At 47.6% G+C, this 21228-nt stretch overlaps 1 protein-coding gene and 1 long non-coding RNA gene across 2 annotated transcripts in view; one reads left to right on the forward strand and one right to left on the reverse strand.

Moving 5' to 3' along the window:
* Nucleotides 1-319: 319 nt before the first annotated feature.
* Nucleotides 320-4447, forward strand: LOC309641667. Its single transcript, XR_014252726.1, has 2 exons — nt 320-2924; nt 3008-4447. It is a non-coding gene; the product is annotated as an uncharacterized lncRNA (long non-coding RNA).
* Nucleotides 4448-4524: 77 nt separating this feature from the next.
* NCKAP1L (NCK associated protein 1 like) overlaps nt 4525-21228 on the reverse strand; it is a 43998-nt gene continuing 27294 nt past the window's right edge. Inside the window, exons 22-31 of the mRNA XM_082421763.1 lie at nt 21016-21146; nt 18542-18639; nt 18316-18409; nt 18082-18164; nt 17706-17786; nt 14207-14300; nt 13183-13299; nt 12416-12525; nt 10469-10558; nt 4525-6463 (exon numbers count right to left, since the gene is read on the reverse strand). Of these exons, the coding sequence (XP_082277889.1) occupies nt 6332-6463; nt 10469-10558; nt 12416-12525; nt 13183-13299; nt 14207-14300; nt 17706-17786; nt 18082-18164; nt 18316-18409; nt 18542-18639; nt 21016-21146 (1030 nt within the window). The 3' untranslated portion in view covers nt 4525-6331. The remainder of the gene's footprint in view (nt 6464-10468; nt 10559-12415; nt 12526-13182; nt 13300-14206; nt 14301-17705; nt 17787-18081; nt 18165-18315; nt 18410-18541; nt 18640-21015; nt 21147-21228) is intronic.

Raw genomic sequence — 21228 nt, forward strand, 5'->3', positions numbered from 1 at the left:
AGTGCACGCACGCTGGCGCCGGGTGCGGGAGGCTGCGTGTGCCCCACGCGGGTGGATGTGAGTGCGTGTTCACGGAGCGCAGCGCAGGCGGCGGGCGGCAGGACTTCGCTCTGGACGGTGCTGTGGGTTCCCTGGGTGCGTGTTTTGAGTTTCTGTGTGTGTGCGTGCCGTTTCAGAGCCGCCGGTGCGTCCCAGGCGTGAAGGAGGGGTCGGGGACGAGTCCACAGCTCTCTGCCTGGGGTCCTGTGCACTCGCTGAGTGAGGCCACCCACCACCAGCACCCAGCCCCAGACCAGACCCTGGCATGTGTGGTCCTGCCTTTGAAGCGAGAAGTCCAGCGTCTGCTCTGAGTGGCCACGGTAGCTCACTCCTCTGCCCCCGTTCCCTCAGCGCGGTCTTCCTGACACGCACCCATCATGTGGCCTTCCCCCTGGTGCCTCTCACTACCCACCTGGCGGGTGGGAGTTTCTCCTAAGCTTAAAGCTTTCCAGAGAGAATTCACAAGAGCAGGCCGCACCCCATCTTCATTTGGCTATAGATAACTCCATAAGGGCCAGGAAATCATTCCTATCTCATCTCAACCCCTGCTGTAGCTTTCCAGTTTATTTCCTCTTATTCTGTCTTCTGTGAAAGAAATCTAATGGCTAAGGGCCCAACACAAAACAGTTTAGCAGCTTAAAGCATCTGTAGAATGTATGATCTGGAATTTGAACTCAAGACTTGTAACAGGGCAAAGCCTCTTCCATCAAATTGAGTCCTACCTGGAACTCTGGCAGGAACCACCTTAGGGTTCCTTAAACTTCTCCTCCTTAATGACCACCTACTTTGGCATTGGGGAAAATCCTATATAAACAGAAAGTGGAGATGTATTCACTAACGAATCCATGATCCCAGAATGTGAGTTTAATTTCAAGAACTCTGGAGGTTGGAAGGAGGGGTGATAAGGAAAAGATATGTACTCCATTCTAAATATCGGGTGGAAGCTCCCCTCTTCCCAAGCAATGGAGGAGAAAAGAACAGAAGTGGCAGCGTGAAGAGTCCCAACATAAAATGATTGCCTTCTAGGCAATTAGGTTAGGTCAGGCCTTCAGACCTGACAGGACAGAGAAGTATCAGCAGAACCAGCTCCCAGGAAATACAGAGGCAGAAGGAGAGAGCAAAGTCAGAGATGCAGAAAAAAGCAGAAAGAATACTGAGACTTCAGCCTCTCTGGCCGTCTAACTTCAGCACACACCGTTTCCCCTCCTGGCCAGTGGAACTGTCCCAGCCAAGACATAGATGCCTCTGAGATCTGACTCCTACACAATCCAGCTCTCAAAACTTGAGAGCAATCACCTTCCTTATCAACTGAAAAATAATGGGCTGGAAACCATAATTCTTTTTTTTTTCTTTTTTTTTTCTTTTTTTTTGGCTGCATTAGGGGTCTTTGTTGCTGCGCGCGGGCTTTCTCTAGTTGTGGCAAGCGGGGGCTACTCTTTGTTGCGTTGCGCTGGCTTCTCATTGAGGTGGCTTCTCTTGTTGCGGAGCATGGGCTCTAGGCGTGCAGGCTTCAGTAGTTGTGGCTCACGGGCTCTAGAGCACAGGCTCAGTAGTTGTGGCGCACGGGCTTAGTTGCTCCGCGGCATGTGGGATCTTCCCGGACCAGGGCTCGAACCCATGTCCCCTGCATTGGCAGGCAGATTCTTAACCACTGCGCCACCAGGGAAGTCCTGGAAACTATAATTCAAAAGAACTGCAAAATAAGATTACAGCTAAAGAGCTCTAATTAGGAAAGTAGGATTAGAGCTAAGGAGCTCCCCAAATTAGGCAGGTATTTCAAGTAGAAGAGGTGGGAAAGAGGCAGGAGATGTACTTCCCGAGGGATCTCTCAACATTTCTTGTCAACACAGTGGCATATCCCATCCCTGCCCTCTCAGGCCCCCAGGTCCTAATCCAGTTTAAGAAAAGGAAAATTCACTCACACACACACACACACACACACACAAATTATTCATGAAAGATACTTCAGAGTCCATCTAGTCTCACCCCATCCATTTAACAAATGAGAAACTAAGCCCAGAAAAAGTATGTGGTCCCACAGAGTCAGTGACAAAGCCAGGGCCAAGTCTCCTAAACTGTTTCTAGTGCTTTTCTGTTCTGTGGCTCTCTTTCTCTTTCTTTATCCCCGGCTCTGGCATTTAACCTCAACCTCATCCCTCTTGTTTCAATCCAATCCCATTTCTGCCTTACCCTACCTCTAGAGAGGTAAGAACAGGGTATGTCCGCTGCATTCATAGGCTCAAAAGACCACCACCATTCTTCTCTCCCTGTCTTTTCCCCTTGTCCTCCACCCCCAGCTTTCCCAGGCTCCTTCTGCCCAACCTCATCCCTCTCTTTTTCAGCTTCCAAACTGCCTCTGCCCCAGAGACCCTGCCTCCTCACTCCCCTAACCCCAGCCGACAAGTTTTGAGTTTGATAGAGACCAAAAAAAAAAAAAAAAAAAAAAACGATGCTTTGGCAGCGGGTGGCGGTGACGGCTGGATGTGATCTGCCTCCTACAGGAATGCTATTTAAAGGGGCAGCCTCACAATCCTCTCCCTCCAAAGTGACAAGAGAAAAGCCTGCTCCTCAATCTCTCCAGAGCTGCAAACTCAGCTCAAGTTAACTTCTGACTTCCTCAGCCTGCACCCTGGCCTGCTGCTTCTGCTTCCTAGTTAGGTGGGAGGGAGAGCACTTGACAACTCATCGAGGCGTGGGGGCTGAGGGGGGATTCATCCTCATCTCCTTTGATGACAGGTACTTAGGAGGAGCAGGAGGCCCTGTGGGGCGGAAGACTGGAAGAACACTCGTCCCCCAACCGCGTGAGTGCATTTCACCCAGGTGCCAGCTTCTTCTCAAAGTCAAACTTTGTTGGAGGAGAACTGATCTAGGCAAGAGGATCTAAGGTGAGGGAAGTCTTGTCCCTAGCGGGGACCTCCTTCCCTTCTGGGTCCCCGTGCGCAAACCACATTTGTTCTTTTCCTCCCAGGCAAAGTGCCAAAGGGTGAGATCCCCTCGGCCAGGCCCCGGCACCCCCTGCACATGAAGGCTGTCCTCACCCACCCACTGGACTGAACAGCGTAGTGGGGGAAGCACTGTTTTTACTGCCCAAAGGAACGGGAGCTCCTCTGCAAGCATCTCGCCCGGGGTCTGGTGGGAGGGATAATTCTATCTCATTGCCGCAAACAAGTTAATGGAGATTTTAATGAAAACACTGCACTGATGAAAATGCTGAGGCTAGAACCTACTCTCTGCCTGTGAGACAAAACAATCGGGGTCAGAATTTCTCCTTGATAATTCATTCTGCAGTTCCTTTTAGGCCTACATAAAGCGAGCTGGGGATCTGAGAGCAGAAAGCAGTTCATCGTTGATTGCATCCCAGACTGTAAGAGGTCAGAGACCCTCCTGGCCAAGGAAGTAAACTGCCTAAAATGCCTATGGGTCCTGTTACCTCATCTGTCCTCCACCTCTAGACAGTCACCTTTTGTTTCAGGTGGTAAAGGCCATATCTCCTCACCTTCTCCTGTTTTTGCTCATTCTCAGGTCTCTGGATTCTAACAACTAAGTCTTCCCAGATGAAGAGGCAGTCGGGGCAGGTAGAAAAGGTCTAGGACTGAATGTCATATTTGGGTCCCAGTTCCAGATGTACTGCTAAACATGTGACCTTCATTAAGTCATTTAACATCTCTGAATCTGCTTACTGGCCTGAAATAGGGAAGCCTTCCCTGGCTACCTTGCAGAATTGTCTTAAGGATGTGAGAGCACTTTGAAAATTTTTATGTGGTAGAGAAGTGTGTGTGTGTGATTATATGTTTATAAAAAGATATTATGTCATTATTACAGATATTATGTCTACCCTCTATTCCCCTGCAGCAACTTGTCTTGCTGTCCTCCTTTAGAAAAGGAGGACAGATTTGTGTTGCCAGGGGTTAGGGAAGGGGAAGGGGGTTGCAGGAGGGACATAAAAGAACAATATGAGGGGTTCCTTTTTTAAATATTTATTTATTTATTTATTTGGTTGCATCGGGTCTTAGATGTGGCGCATGGGCTCTTCTTTGTGGTGTGTGGGCTTCTCTCTTGCTGTGGCACGTGGGGCTCAGTAGTTGTGGCACACAGGCTCTCTAGTTGTGGTGTGCGGGCTCTAGAGTGCATGGGCTTAGTTGCCCTGTGGCATGTGGGATCTTAGTTCCCCGACCAGGGATCGAACCCGCGTCCCCTGCATTGGAGGGCAGATTCTTAACCACTGGGCCACAAGCGAAGTCCCTGAGGGGGTTCTTGCAGTGATAAAACTGTCCTGTGTCTTGACCATGGTGGCGGATGCGTGAACCTACATGTGATAAAGCTGTACAGAGCTAAATACACACAATGAAACGAGTATTGGGATTGATAAAGTGCTGTTGGCAACTTGTGATTAAAAAAAAGATGTAAACATGAAAAAAAATCCTGGTTATGATGGCATAGTATAGTTTTGCAAGATGTTACCTTTGAGGAAAACTGGTAAAGGTACATAGGATCACTCTGTATTATTTCTTACAAGTGCATGTGGATTAACTATCTCAATAAATATTTTAATTAAAAAAAAGTTATTATGTCTACCCTCTATTCCCCTGCAGCAACTTGTCTTGCTGTCCTCTGGGAGGCTCCTTTTAGCGATTCCACATGTATATGGAAAAAGGATCTCCCAGCTCCTCAACGAGAAGATGCCAGCAGAGATATAAGAGGGAAAGGGTAGTTGCTCAGATATTTCTGAGCTTTCTCTTCCTCATCAACTTTGCCGTCAGTCTCAGTAGGCCTGACCCTGAATCACTCCTTAATGTCCTTTCCATAGCACAGAAGAACAATTCGCTGACGCACGAAGCAGGACCCTCTGATGCTTCTATCCTAAAGAGTAGACAACTGTTGCTAAGAAAAACCTGTGTATTGATTATGGCTGCCAAGTTTAATGAGTATTGACTAAGCCTGGGTCTCGAGAAATAAAGATCAAACACACAAATATCTAAAAATAGCTAACAAATAGCTTTAATGAACTCCCATGGATTTCCTGAAAACCAAAAATCGCTTCCCTTTTATCATGGAAGTATAGACATGACCCTAATTAATCAATTAGTTAATTATATTTGCCCATTCCAACCACTCTAGACTTGTGACATATATGATCTGTTGCTCCAGTCCTCCCTGGCACTGGGTGCACAGAAGTGCGGGATGGGGGCCACTGTTTCCTGCCACGGAGTTAACTAAACCTAGTTTAGTGCTATCTTGAATGCCCTGGGCTTTGTGACACTTGAAATTCTAATTAGTGCAGAAAAGGGCTAAGCTGAAACAGCTTGTACTCCCTCAAGTATACCTACTCTCAGGGCCCTGTAACCTAATGAGGTCTATGAAATTTAAGATCTAGAAGAGAAATCCCTGCCTGGAGCAACAGCTGTACCCAGGATGACAAGGGGATTTGGGTTAAGTTAGTCCCTCCAAACAGGGGGGAGAATACCCCCAAATGCTATGTGACAGAAACTCACATGACACTGGTCCAATTAGTTGTCCTGTGACCTACAATTAATCTAGACTGACCCTCTGCTCTGGGTTGTGGCGATGTCAAGGAAAAGCAGGAGGGGTTAAAGTTAAACAGATGAGAGGACTTAACTGGTTACCTACAAGGTGTGGTAGGGCAGGTGAGGGGGGTTTGGGGCAGTGAAAATCTCTCAAGAGCACTTCCTCGTTGCCCCTGCAGGATGCAGAGCTGGAAGCAGAGGAAGAGACTCACGGCTCCTACAAGAGCTCCCACAAGGGAAAAAGGGGTTCCTTTCCTACTACTTTGCAGTAGGGGCAGGCCGAACGCTTGCTGAACACATTTGGAAAAGGAAGAGAGGAGATAATCATCCTAATGAATGTGCAGGAGACAGAAGCAGCTCCAGTGGGAGGATTATAGGCTCATTATGGTTTAATATGATGATTGATCATCTCTGCCTGCCAGCTTATCCTATAATAGTGATGAAGGTCGAAGAGACCCATGCCAGTCAGAGCTCAAGCTCTAGTCCCCAGAAGACAGAAAACATACTTGTGTGTCAAGATTTTTTCATTGCAAAAATTCATACCCGTGGCCCCAATCCCCTAACTTTTTTCCATTAAAAAATCCTCCACTCCCCGCCCCAGTGGGCCCCACTTCTCTATGATATCTCAGCCCTGGGCTGTTCCCCCATATTCCTCTTCACCAACTCTGGCTGATCCTCTCTCTAGTGACCCCAACCCATTCCCACCCTTTGAGAAAATAGCCACAGTTTCCAGTGCAGCATGGGCTGAGTTAGGTCCAAGGGGCCCTTCAGTGGGTACTGGCCGACACTCGGTTCAGGTGGAAGGCCCGGGATACCTCCCGATAGGCATTTCGAAGCAGGACATATGGGAAACAGGACTCCAGCATGTCCAGGGTCAGGAAGGAGGATTCCTCCACCACCTGGAAGAGAAAGGGCCAAGACAGATGAGGACCCCAGGTAGGGCATACCTCAGTGACACCCTGTTCCTCTTCATTCAGTTCCCTGGGCCCTCTGGGGTGCTTAGAGTTACAAGTGAATGGGGTTCCCAAGGCACTCTCCCCCCCCCCCCGTTCCTCCCACACTTCATTCCACTCTAGGAAAGCAATGTGGCCTCTTCAGCTCCATTATAATGGCCTCTGTGCCCCTCCTCAGGGTTATATAAAGAGCTCAGAAGCAGAAAGCAGGAAAGAATCACTTCTCTAGCAACGGAAAAGCTCCCATTCTGGATGCTAAAATACGTGGGTGAGCAGCACAGATGCAGGTAAGGATGGATAAAAGAGCTAACGACAAAGCTCTGCAGAGAAAGAAACAGTTGCCACTACAGGCCAAGAAAGAGGGGTCTGGAATCCACACGGGTCCTCTTGTGCTGGGCCTCAGTCTCCTCCCTCCCTTAGTGCAGTGCTTGGGGAACAGCAAGGATGCTGCATAAAGGAGCAGGCATGATTAATTAGTTTAATTAGAAGCCTGTGTGCTGCGGTAATCCCTGCAGCCCGCAGAGCCAAGCGGAATGATAGATGGAGATACCTGGGTAAGATGGAGGGAAGCGGGGCAGGGGGATAGTAGCGAAGAGCAGCACAGCCTAGCGTTGGGCCAGAGGACCCTCTTCCCTAAGGAAGGAACAGGGTGTCTTTCCTTCGGTACTCTCCTCACCCAGAGGGCCCCCTTCCCTAAGGAAGGAACAGGGTGTCTTTCCTTCGGTACTCTCCTCACCCAGAGGGCCCCCTTCCCTAAGGAAGGAACAGGGTGTCTTTCCTTCGGTACTCTCCTCACCCAAGAGGTTGTGGGACTAAAAACACACTCTGGAGAGAAGTGTCCCATATCCTCTGGCAGTTCACACAGATGGGCCTTCCCAATATGTCTGGTGTTTCAAGTCCTGAAAATTCACTCAGGGAAGAGAATCTACCGTCTCTACTCTAACATGTTTCTCTCCCTGAAGCCCTTTCAAGTTTTAAAATTTGTAAGATACTGCAGTTCTCAAACCATGCACACACAGTACACACAACAGCCTCAGAAGAGCAGACACCACAGGCTGAAGGAAAGGAAATCTGCCCGTAAAACTGTAGCTCTGATCTTGGGCTGGATGACAGAAAGAATTTCTTGCTACACACAAGACTTTCAAACCTAAAGCCAGGAGAGAGATACGACCTCTTTTCCAGGACATGACCCTTGGGTACGGGGAAATGAGTGGTGGCTTCAAGAAGGATCCACTTGCCCAAGACTTCTAATCTCCGCTCTATTAAGCACAGAAAATCACAGGGCTCCTAACTGGAGGAAATTCATGGTAGTGGAAACAGCCCTAGAGTGAAGGCCAAGAAATGGGCTCTAGTCCCAGATCTGCCCATATATTCTGGGGGAGACCTTGGATGTCATCTTTGCCTCCCTCTCACCTATGAATTGTGAGGACTGGATTAACTGCCAGCATCTGATCTGGTTCTGACATCTAGGATTCCATGATTCTATGAGAGTCATTCCTTCCCCCGTGACACCCAAGCCAGGAGCAATCTGACAATAGTGGGGGTGGGCACTGCCCAGGCTTGACAGCCAAGACAGAACGACCCCACGGAGAGAAGTGCCTGCCCAGGATTTGGGGCTACATGAGTAGCCTCTTAACTCAGAATACAGCTCCTTCCCTTCAGTCACTTCCAATTTCTCTGTGGAACCATTAGCATTTTAATTGCTTTGCAGCAGCTAGGCCCTCTGTCTCTTCCCTCCTACAAAAAGTGCCTGGTCCTAGCTCTGTTCCAGCTACTTCGCAGGCCTGTGATGCCATAAGGGGCAGACAGCTTCCCACACTTTGGGGCGGGGGGAGGGGGGCACTCAAAGCAGAGCGAGGAGACAGCACTGAGCGGCAATACAGCATCACCTCCAGCCTCACAGAGGTGAAAACTGCCCAAGGGAATGAACAGGAATGCCTAAATCATCCAGAAACTAAACTAAGCAGCGGAGAGAGGGGACTAACATTTATTTAGCCTCTCTTATGTACTAGGCACTTTTATACATACTGTCTCATGAATCCTTGCCCCTCTATCATAAAGATAATTGCCCACTTTCATGGCTGAGGAATCAGTCTCGGAAAGGTTACTTAACTTGCCCTAGGTCCCACTGCTCTGAAGACTGTGCTCTATCTAGCATACTACACTTGCCTTCCCTCTGCCCTCCTTTGCCTCCTGTGCCTTCTCACCCCTCACCTCACCACCCCCCCCACCTCAGGTCCATTCTCTTCTCTTCTCCATCATAATCCTTAATCAGCCCAACCTAGGCCTCTTTCAAGCTGGAGAAACTGAGACACAGATACCACTCAATGCCTGTGTATTTAAAGAAGGAGACCCAGAGGGAGTTCCAGGCTTGCCTGCCCCTAATATTTGTCGGCCTGGCCAAGAGTACAAATGGAAGCCCATGTACCATATGACTAAATAAATCAGACAAACTATTCTTCCTTGTGACCTTTGCAATATGTAGTCGTCTCTCAATATTCATGGGGTACTGGCAGGGGATTTGTTCTAGGACCACCCCTGGAACTAATTCAGGGGATTCAGATACCAGAATCTGTAGATGCCCAAGTTACTTATATAAAATGGCATAGTATTTGCATATAACCTACAATATGTTCCCATATACTTAAATCATCTCTAGATTACTTATAATACCTAATACAGTGTAAATGCTGCGTAAACCGTTGTAAATACAATGTAAATGCTTAAATAGTTGCTGGTGTGGGCAAACTGAAGTTTTGCTTTACGGAACTTCCTGGAATTTTTTTTTTAAATATTTTCAATCCATGGTTGGTTGAATCCATGGCTGAGAACCTGTGGATATGGAGGGCTGAGTGTACCTTTACAATTTCATGGAAGACAGGTTTGAATTAAGAATTCTTCGACCCCCCAGAGTTCTGCACCAGAATAGGGGGAAGAGAGGGAATCAGCCTCCAGCCTGGCCCCCTTCTCCTCCCGGCCCCAGTGCGGGGGATCTGTATACACACATAAACTTCCTGTCTGCACATTTAAACTCCAGCCATACATTCCGTGGGCTCTAGAGCACAGTCTGCCTCAGTAGGATGGACTTGAAGAAGCTCAGCACAAGCCCTACAAGCGGGCTGGAGCTGCTTAGCAGAGAATTCTGAGGCCCTAGAAATCTTTAGTGGGGGCTTCAAGGTGGGACACAGGCTCCAGGTGGGCATGTCCTCTCCCTGTAGGCCAGAGGGGGGCCACTTAAACCCAGGGCCCCAGACAGGAGCCTCTGCTGTCCACGTCTAAGTGCAGCACTAACCAAGGGAATCAAACTTTAGAGCAAAAGAGTAAGCATGTTGAAGAGGGAAACAGGGTCAAGAGGAAAAGATTTTTTAAAAGTTAATTGGGTCAGAGTTCCCAGAACTTTCTGCCAAAGTAGGGGAAAGGCCACAGCTTGGGAAGACAGAAGAGACAGCAGGAGCTGTCTGATTCATGGCCCACCTGGCTCCCTGCCTTACAGCTTTTCAGCTAAAATCCCATCCCTCCTCTGAGCCCCCATCCCCCTCCCCCAGTTCAGCTGTGTGCTACTCAGCACCTTCTTCATGGTACGCTTAGGAACAAGAAATACAGCGGTAGGAAGTGGTCAAGTAAAACCAAACATGTACTGGACAGATAGTTATGGATGAGGGACACAGCTGCCCCACCACGTCAGACTCAAGAACACTGCAGGGAAAGGGGCCCAGTTAGCTAGGGGCTGGGAAGACACTGTCCTGCAGAGAAGTCCTCGAAGACTCTACTACCTTGGGATTACAGGACAAGTCTAGAATGTTAGCCAGAACGTAAGGCCTAGACCTCCTCAGGCAGAATTAAGCTCTTAGTTAATGCTTTTGGGTGATAACAATGGCTGGGAGTCAAGGACCCTAAAGAAGAACCTCCTACTGGCCCTTCCTCTAAGACCAACTTACACCAGATACATACCAAGCGCATGAGCAGAGAAATGGATTCCCGATTTCTGGTTTTAAGCTTGTCAGTCTCCTGGCCCAGCTGCAGGAGGCTGACGGAAGCTACCTGTAAGGGAAGAATTTGTTAGGAAGCAGATTTTTATGGTCAGAGTAGGACAGCCTCAGACTACAGAAGTCAACAAAAGATCAAGGAGGTGAGTTAAGAAGTGCCGGGATGTTCCTGGAGGCTCAGGGTGGGCAAGCAGCAAATCCCTCAGGTTTCAGAGATGCACACTGCCTCTAAACTAGCCAGCGCAGACAACAGGAGGTTGCTGGGGATGCTGGAGGAGAGGCTGCAAGGGGCGAAGAAAGAACCTGCAGCAGAGGCAGGTAATACTGTATGCCAGGAGATTAATCTCTTTTCCTAGGCGGTCTCCAGACACCACTGTCATCAGACTGTTTACAGCTGACTCCCCACCCGACCAGAGACAGAGCTGGGCCTCTGATTCAGACACAGTGTTCTTGGTATTCTCCTCCTGTCAACTCCTGAATGGCTGTCCTCTTCGTTCACCTTCAGGCCCCCAACAGATCAAAGAGGGAGAAAGAAATGTCACTAATTGCATCCCAGGCCCAGGTTACCTGTATTTAGCAAACAAAGAGGGTAAAAGGGGAAAGGTGGCTGGGGGGGGAAGGGGGGGCAGGTGATTCCCTTCTCACTCCATCTTAGAGATCTGGTGTGAATCCTCTTTCTATCCAAGATGCTCAGAGCCCATTTTGTGTGGCCTGTTGTCCCAGTTTAAATAGAGACCTTCTCACTAAGCTTCCAAGTCCCTGGCATGTTCTTCTCAGGTCAAGAGTGTGATTCCCTAGAGCATATGATCTACTGTTTCCTCCTAAAAGAAGACAGATAAGGACCTAGTTTTTAAATCAGGACCATGCTTTGCAAAAGAATAAGCTCCCTATTGCTGAGAATGCTCAAGCAGGCAGTGGGTACTGGACCATGTTTCAGAAGTGTATGGAGGGGATTCCTCCATGGAGTATTTAGAATGGGAAGCTCTGGGGCCTCTTTGAACAAAGGAAAGAGATTACTTATTCTGTGATTTTCCAGAGGCAAAACTTAGATCAATAATGATAGCTACAGGGAGTCAAACTTCGGCTAAAAAAAATTTTAACAATTTTTTTCAAACAAATTGGACATAACCTATAGTAAAATCAGCTGCTTGATTGTAAGTTCCAGTCCCTAGAAATCTAGACCAGTGATTCTCAAAGTAAGATCACAGGATGGGCAGCACCAACATTACCCGGGAACTTGTTGAAAATGCAAATTTTCCAGCCCCACCTCTTATCTACTGAATTAGAAATTCTCCAGGTGATTCAGACTTACAATGAAGTTTGAGAATTTGAAAAAAGCTTGACTTTTTATCAGTATTAGAGTTGAAAAGGGCCTTATAGATTATAAAACTCAGCGTCTCTCCAACTTCACTGTGCATCTGGTCTCCTGGAGACCTTGTTAAAAACAGAGGCCTGGACTCACCCTAGAATATTCTAATTCAGTAGGTCTGGTGTAAGGATCAGAAATCTGTATTTTAACAAATTCCTCAGGATAATGTAATGCACACCAAGGTAGTGAATCATGGATTCAGTTTAATCTTTCTATTTAATAAATGGGAAAGCTGAGGCCCCAAAAGTTTGGGTCTTCAGAGATCACACAACTGCTTAGTGGCAGATCCAAAACTAGAACTCAGATTTGCTAACTCTTAGTCCAATGCTCCTTCCAAGTATTTGGGCAGAGGCTGAAATACCAGCTGTTAGAGAATCTAGAAAAAACCCCTGCCTTTCACAAAGTGGCCTCTCACTACTTAATGAATAGGATGGGAGGTTAGGCTCCAAGGCCTGCTCAACAATAACTGTCTATGGATTTAAGTCAAACCAATTCCCACCAGACTTTGCAATCGTCCATTCCTTATAACGTATACCCACTCACCACCAGAAATTCCTTGAGGTGAGTTTCAATGTTCTTGTTGTAGAGGGTGAAGAGGGCAGCAGACACCTGGATGATGGCTTTGGTCAAGCAGTGAATATTGTTGCTGTAACCTAGGTTATTATTGACAAAGAGGGAGAGAAAGGAAAGGAAAGTGAGCCACCCCAGGCGACCCCAGCTGGTAACTTCTCGTTTTTTCAGGCTGGGCCATCCCTATTTGACACCAAAAGGGCTGGAAGGCATTTGAGGATTAGGAGAAGGATATTCCCATGTAATTTCACTGGAATTGAATTTTAGGGATAGTTCATTCTCGAGTGCTTTTTGAAACAGAACTTTACATCTGAGTCAGAAGTCTGTGTTTTCCAGACAAATGTCTCCGTCTCATCTCCCGACCCCAGGACACTAACCTAAACTGCACTGGTCCCTCAAACCTACTCCTGGGCTTCCCTGGTGGCGCAGTGGTTGAGAATCTGCCTGCCAATGCAGGGCACACGGGTTCGAGCCCTGGTCTGGGAAGATCCCACACGCCGCGGAGCAACTGGGCCCGTGAGCCACAACTACTGAGCCTGCGCGTCTGGAGCCTGTGCTCCGCAACGGGAGAGGTCGCGATAGTGAGAGGCCCGCGCACCGCAATGAGGGGTGGCCCCCGCTCGCCGCAACTAGAGAAAGCCCTCACACAGAAACGAAGACCCAACACAGCCATACATAAATAAATAAATAAATAAATAAATTTATTTAAAAAAAAAACAAAAAACCTACTCCTTACTTACCATCCTTCTCAATGCTATAGAAGGAAGCTGGGTCCATGGCAAGGAGGGGGAGGGAAACGGCAAGAAAGATCAAGAGCAGGCAGGCCACCTTATATTCTTCCTCAGGGGATGACGTATCTGGAAAGAAGGAAAAAGGAAAAGAGAGTAAGGTCAGCAAACAGGAGTTTTCTTCCATGGGGTCCTACTTCGCAGAATTACTAGGAGGATCACATGAGAAAATATCTGTGAAAATTACTTGCAGAGCACTATAGGCAAGTCATGACTGCTGCAGGGGACGGTACTAGCTTCCACTGATGGCGAGAGGCCTGAGCCCTGGAGGCCTCCCCTGGTGACTGAGCACAGCTCTTGGCAAAGGGTTCTGCTGACACGCAGTCTGAGGGCACTCTGTCAGCTGCCTGATGGGGTACAGAGGCAGGAAGGAGAGGAAAGAGTCTCACCAAAACCGAGAGAGAAGAGGGAGAGCCAGTCTGGCAGTTTTAAAAGGGCTTACTACCAGCCCCCTGATTCCATCCTATTCTGAGTGTGTACAAGTATGAATGTGCTAATCCGAGGAAATGTGTAATGGAAATATAAGAGACAAGTGTGAGTCCAGGGGAGGAAGTGCATGGTGTCAAGGTGATTTTAGGGGAGGGGAGAGCACAAGATCATTCTGGGGAACTTGGATGCTATACCACACAACTTAGTATGAATTCACGTCTACTGTGTATTGTTCGCTCATCGTTTCATTTGCATGACTCATTTCCCCAACCAGATTGTAAGTTCCTTTGAGCACCTGCTGAGTACCAGACTCTCACTTAATACTTTTTAGCTGATTGACAGATCAACTGGTTAGAATCTGACTAGAAATCTAAATTGCCTGTGGAAGTATTTTCTGGGGATTAGAGACTATGCTTTAAGTCTTTCCTTAGCTCCAATTTTATAACCTCTGAATTCACAATCCCAAATAAAGGCTTCTTTGAGATTGACATTTTTCCACCCCAAAATAGGGCCCAAGCCCTCCGTTGTCCCCTTTCCCCAATCTTACCAGTTTTCAGATTGGCAATGGCAGCCACCAGAGCTGGGTCAATGTCACAGCCCACCCCTGCAGCAGATGCCAGCTCAAAGACACTCAGGGTCACCTGGTAGAGAAGAAAACAACATTCTGGAGGGTATCCCCTGGAGAGAAGTGCTTGACAGAAGCTACAGGCAGTCAAGACTCCTGGATCACAGATTTTAAACTTTTGGTGTCCTATCATCTTTTCTAGGTATTCCTTTCATAGATCTCCCTAACCTACACGGGAAAGAGGAAAAAAAAAAAAAAAAATCCAGTGCTTTAGCTTGGCATTCAGATTCTCCACAGTACAAATTTATTTTTTCAACCTTATTTCCTCAAATGCTTCCTACAGTCAATGCAGCCAGGGTAATTTATTCACTGTCTCCAAGCTACAACTTACTTTCTTACTTGCATGCTTCGGTTCATGTGCTTCCCTCTTCTAGAGTGTCCTTTCTTCTTGAGAGATGATAGAAAATATATATATTGGTCCCTGCCCCTGGTTCCTGACACAGGGCTCCTAAAACCCTTATAATTTCCTAAGTGATAAAAACACTAGGAGCATTTTTTTGTTCTTATGCGGCAACTCTGGGTGCGCTCCCCAACAGCTCCTGGATGGCGGCTGGTCACCAGAAAGACCAAGCTTGGTTAGAGGCTGGGAATTTTCATCCGCACCACACCCCCACTTCTCCAGAGAGGGGAGCGGGCCTGGAAATGGAGTTAATAATTGATCATGCCTACGTGAGGAAGCCTCCATAAAATCCCAACAGTACGGGGTTCAGAGAGCCTCCAGGTTAAGAACACATCCACGGACCAGGAGGGTGATGAGCCCAACTCCACGGGGACAGAAGCTCCTGCCCTCAGGATCCTCCCAGACCTCGCCCCATGTATCTCTCCATCTGGCTGTTTATCTTATATCCTTTATCACATCCTTTAATAAACTGGTAGATGTGTTTCCCTGAGTTCTGTGAGCCACTCTAGCAAATTAATGGAAAATAAGGAGGGGGATATTGGAACCTCCGACCTACAGCCGGTTGGTCAGAAGCACAGGTGACAACTCAGGTTTGCAACTGGCTTCTGAAGTGGGGAGTAGGTGCAGACTTGTGGGAGTGAACCCTTAACCTGTGTGATCTGACACTATCTCCAGGTAGATAGTGTCAGAATTAAGTTTCAGGACACCCAACTGGTGTCACAGAGAATTGGTGTGGGGGAAAAACCTCCACACATTTGGTGACCAGAAGTGTCAGAAGTAAAGTGTTCTGTGTGAGAGGAAAGAAGACTCTCAGGAGAGAAACACACAGGTAAGAACTGGGTTTTTCCCTACATAGGAAGGAAAAAAGTCTAGAGTTTTTCCTATTTACCTCTCCTCTACTTATATCTAAGTGACACCCACACTTGAGGCCTAACTCAAATCTCATATTCTCTATGGAGCCCTCCCTGTTGACTTCAGCCCAAGCTCATCTCTCCCTCCTTAACCTGGCACCGCTTACTTCGCAGTGATCACACGCAGCACTTGGTATCATCAGTTTTCTTTTCAGATTGGAGGTGAGACGTATGGCTTATCTCATCAAATAGATTACAATTTTTTTTTTAACCTCATGGAATAGAGAGGGGAGAAAATGCCTTTGGAGTGAGAAGATCTGGGTTCAAATCCTAGCACCACCACTTACTAAATGTGTGACCTTGGCTAAAAGTTACTTAACTTCTTCGAGCCTCCATTTTCTCATCTGTACAAGTGGGATAATGATACCTACCTCACAGAGTTGCTGTGAAGATTAAATTAGACCACATGTGTAAAGCATCTACCCTAGTGACTCACAGAGTCACCAAGAGACTAATAACCATTATCCCTTTCGCTCTACTTCCTTTCTCTCAAAGCCAGGAACTCTGCATTTCTTTTATCCTCTCTAGGTTTTAACACAATGCTAAGCACATAGAAGGCATTCAGTTAATACTGATTGATTGATTCCTGAATCCCTCACTGTACTTAGAATCAGGTTCCCAAGATGTAGCCCCAAACACCCACCCACCCACCCACCCACCCACAAAGTACTCAGACCCCTTTTGAGGTTAAAAAAAAAAAAAAAGGACTTGAAAATGTTCTGAGAGAACAAGGATAACTGTTTCAACAGTAGATAACTAAGTAGAGTATCTTATGCAAAGAACCCCACAGACATAACAATAAACACACTGCCTGTGGTGCTGGACACAGGAAGTTAACCTCAGCCACATCCTGCTCTGCCCTTTATTTAAATTCCCTACTAACTAAATAACGCTGCTTGTGGCACCCATGACCTAGGAGATCAAGGACCTGGTCCATGACCTGTGGTTTTCTGGAGGAAGAAAGTGATCATTGGAGGAGCTTCTGTTCTCTTCTCCTAATCTTCTCACCCCTCTGAGGCAGTAACAGAATCTCTGACGGACAGGCCATCACCCGCGCCCCCCCGACCTGCTTATTCTCCCAGGCAGGCAGAGCCTAAAGCTCGGAGCTGCCTGGAAGATGCCAGCTAGACACACTCCTGACAGGCCAGAGCGTTCAGCCCCGCCACCAACAGCTGCCCGAACCCCAGGCTCACCATGACACCAAAGACCTGGCCTGAAGGAGCAGCCCGCCCAGTGAAACGTCACCCCCTCAGGGCCCGTGACCCCTTGACCCTCATCATCTGATTTCAGGCAGAGAGAGGGGAAATGTTCACAACTCTTTTGACCTCAAGGTAAAGGAAGTTTTTTTTCTAAGTTTTCTTTTTTTTTTCTGACTACTTCCTGTTAACCAGTTTCCTCTTCTCACAGACCTCCCTCCGTTGACGGAATCAATTATAAGAGAAGTGCCCTGCCCTGTGCATTTGAAGGTCCTTGTTCCCAGCCTTCAGCTGTATTTCCTGCAAAACATACTTGTTTGTTCTAGGTGATTCAAAAGGCAAGCTGACGTGAGGTGGGGGAGGGGGAATGGATGTTTAACTAGGGTGCTTACAGAGTCCCCTCCGCCTTTCCCCATCTCTAGAGGAAATGAGGCCCAAGGCAGGTGACACACGCACAGAGGAACCAGAATGTTTCAGAACTAGGAGGAAGAAAAGGCCAGAAAAAGACAGGAAAATCTGAGGGCAGGCAGGGTGGGTAGGAATGGAAGAAACAAATTTTACAAAAAGTACCCAGGCTCCTGACTAAAGAGGGGACTTGTCTGCATATAGTTGGGTATCTAATTTGCACATCTTAGGAGAAAAGCTGTAGGAACTATCCTAGACCTTACTCCTCTCCCTCCAGTAACGTTTCCCTAGCCCCCGCAGGATCTCCCCAGGGCTCCCCAGCTGTGCACCCTCGCGTCTGACCAACGCCCCTCCCTCCACAAAATCTTCCCCAACGTGTTTCTATTCAAATTCTGGCTCTTCTCCCTGCAGTATTCTTCAGAGCCCTCTCTCCCTTACAAGATCCTAGCTCCATCCTTTTTCAACAACAAAAATCTCCTAATTAGATTCCACTTTGCACTCTCCCGTACCTTGATATCTGTGTCTGGGGTGACAAACTCCTTCAGGCACTCAATGGGACCCATAAGAAATGGGCAGTGGGAGGAGAAAACCTGGAGGAAAGAGAGTACAAATGAGTCCAAGGGACAGTGGCCGGTGCCCTCAAACAGGTGGAAACAAAGAAACAAAAAAAGGGCCTCAGCTTAGATAAGAACTTAGCCAGCTTCCCATGCTACTTCTCTCCTCATGCGTCTAGGTTTCTTCAGCTCATCTAGCCTCAAAGAACTTCCAGGACCTCTACCGAATTAAGCTGTGTTCTCCTCAATGCTCACCAACCCTTTCCACAACTTCTCACACAAGCCCTACCCAAGGCTTTATCCTGTGGCAGCCCCCTCTCCCCCAGCTCACCTCCCGAAGTCCCTCTTGGGCCATGGCCCTAAAACTGAGGATAACTCCAATGATGGTCATACGCTTCAGCACATTATCAGCCCCTGAGGAGAAAGAAGAGCGTTCAAGAAGAGAACTTAGGAGAATGGCAACGGTGTTGCTTCTTCAGACCCAGCCTAGGCCCCAGAGCCCCCAAAACCCATCATCCACAATGCTTTTCCCACAGTTCCTTCTCCCTTTAGGAGACGTGCTCACCCATCAGCTGGGGAAGCAGAGAAGCCATCAAGTCTGCCTTGCTAAAGTTGGATCTGATCTGAACAAGTACATCCATGTTTTCCACCACCAGCTTCTGCAGCCAGGACACAGAGCCATTAAGCACAAAAAGATGAGACCCATGGTACATCTTCCCCCCGGTCTCCTACCCCTACCCTTCTTCCCCCGGGGGCTGGACCTTCTTCCCGGGGACTTGCTTCCACAGTACCTTCAGCTCCACAATCTGAGAGGTCACATGCCACATCAGGTTTTCACTCAGGAACTTCATGCCATAGGGGCCCAGGAGTTCAGCCAAAGCCCGCAACTCTGCAATAGAGTTACAGAGGTCCCAGGTGGGACTCAGAGGACACTGGTGCTTTTGCACAATAGCTATAGGGTAACGTGAACACCTTAAGTGTTTTTCAGCAAGGAAAGGAAGTGGGAAGTTGGAGAGCAAACGTAGCCTGAAATCCTGTATTCAGGTGACAGGTCTGGCCTGCCTGTGGGACAACTTACCCTCTCCCCACTGGTACTCACACCAAGATGTACCACAAATGATAACCATTTACTTTTCATTCCTATGAGAATCTAGACTTTCCCAGTCCCTTTACATGGCACCAGGGCTTTACTCTTGCTGCACTAGCTGCACTAGCTTTATCAGATGTTAAGCCCCTCTCTGAGCCTCAGTTCACTTCTCTGTAAAATGAAGAAATTAATATCCACTCTGAATACCTCACAGAGTTGATATGATAGCATAATCAGTACACATCCCCAGACTCCCAGCTGTCTTTTCCCCTAAATTCTTCTTCCCTCAAGTCTGCCCTATTACCTTATCCCTCCCTACCCAGCCTGCTTCTGGCCCGTTGTGAATTAAACAAAACCTGGCTGAGGAAATCCCACGTTAGAAACACTAGTGACAAATTCAGACAGGGAAGAGCTCCAGCTATGATCTTTGGCTATGGGCGGTCCCAGCAGAGAAAACCATAAAGACCAGAAGTAACAAGAGACCAGTAGAGGAAAGGTGAGTTTAACATAGTTAACAAGAGTTCAGAGGGAAAAGGAAATCAAGGCTCCACACTCAAGTGTTTAAAGGCAGGACCAGTTGGTCTCCACCTCTACCATTGACAAAGGAAGTGGAACTGGTCACAGCAGCTGACACAGAGCCTCACGTGGAATAAATACTAAACATTTTTAGAGTCACCTATTTACGATAGGAACAACTGAGCTGAGAACTAGAAAAGGATTTCCTAACTGGCCAACTTAGATAATTCTAAAATGGCTGACAGAGAGGCAGAGGGGCTGAACTGCCTTCTCTGGAGAGAAGACACACTGATCTACTGATTTGGATCTGCCAACTCTCCTTACTCTAGTCCTCTCTAGGCTAGTAACCCTAGGGCATCCTTCTCTATCCATCTATCTATTTTTGCAGCAGCATTGCCCCATCACCATGGTAACCCAGGGAAATTGGGGTGGGGGTGGTAAAAGGGGGAATCAGCGTTACCTCCTGCTGCTCGTCAGTTGTCAGCGAGACCTAAAGCTGATTTTAGATGCTGCCTACAGTCTGTGGGAGGAGTTGATAAGAAGGGGACATCTGAAGCCTCCAGCAGGTAAAGGGTAGGGTCAGCTCACTGATGGAGTCAGTATGAGGGTAAGAAGAAGGTAAAGCTGGAAAACAGAACTGTATACTCTGACTTTCATAACACCCCCCAAGGAAGGGGAATAATGGGGAGGGCAGGGTCATTGAAACATCTCCTACCTGTCTCAGATACCACGCGGGGTCCATGATTTATACGGAGGTGAGAGGAAGCAGGAAGCAGTGGGATAGTTCATGAATCAGTCAGTCAGTAAAACAAATCTATTAAAAAGGATCTGCATGGCTTCAAGCCCTCTTTAAAAAGAGGATAACTTCCCAACTCATTCACGACACACTCATCTGCCTGCCTTGAGACACAAAAGCACTTCTATACACTGGGAAGCAGCGTGACAGAGTGACTAAGCACCCAGGTTCTGGAATTTGACTGCCTTGAGTTGAAATCCCAGTTCTACTATCTATGAATGATGTATGACCTTAATCAAGCTCCTTAACCTCTCTGTGTCTCAGTGTCCTCATCTGTAAAATGGGGGTAATAAGAGTACCTACCTCAAGGCTGCTGTGAGGAGTAAAGGAGTTAAATACATGTGAACATTTAGAACCAAGCCCACACTAAATGTCATCCATTATCTCATCATCATTATTAAACATCAGCAATCCAAGCACTAGCTAAGGCTCTAAAACTTATCCCTCAGGGAGAAGATGCCATGACGTCAGACCACTGTTTAATAATTCCAAACATCAGAATGTCCTCCTTACATTTATCCTTTACCCCTCATTATATGTCCTACTCTTTACTCTTTGTGGAAATGGAAAATAACCATTTACTACCCTTCGAAGAATAAATCCTTTCAGTGACTTGAGTGCCCCTGCCTAGCTCCTAACTCCCCTCATCCTCCCTCTCCACCTTCAACTCCCAAGCCACTCCTCAATTCTGGGTCTCACTTGAAATCTCTTTTTACTGTCCCTAAGGTAGAATCTAGCAGAGATCTAGGAGAGTACAGAATGAGCCTCTGGGAAGGTAGGAGAATTTAGATGGGATCCATAGGTTAAGATATTGTATTGAGGGGAAAGGTTCGGCTCCCTGACAGGAGACCAGGCTCTGGGCTCACCAGAGATGTCAGAGAACTCCTCTGCGCTGAAGTTCTGCTCCCCTTCTCTGGGGAGGCTGATGAAGGCCTGCATGGCTGGTGAGAGGATAATGGTCCCACTGCTCGCCTGTCTAAGCAGACTTTCTAGGTACCTACAAGGTTCACAAGAAAGCACAGAAGATTAGTGTTCAATCCTTTCTCCCTACCACCACCACCAGGCTCAGGAAGAGAAAC

The sequence above is a fragment of the Balaenoptera physalus genome, assembly GCF_965194825.1.
Source record: "Balaenoptera physalus genome assembly, chromosome: 13".
In the NCBI taxonomy this organism is placed as follows: Eukaryota; Metazoa; Chordata; class Mammalia; order Artiodactyla; family Balaenopteridae; genus Balaenoptera; species Balaenoptera physalus.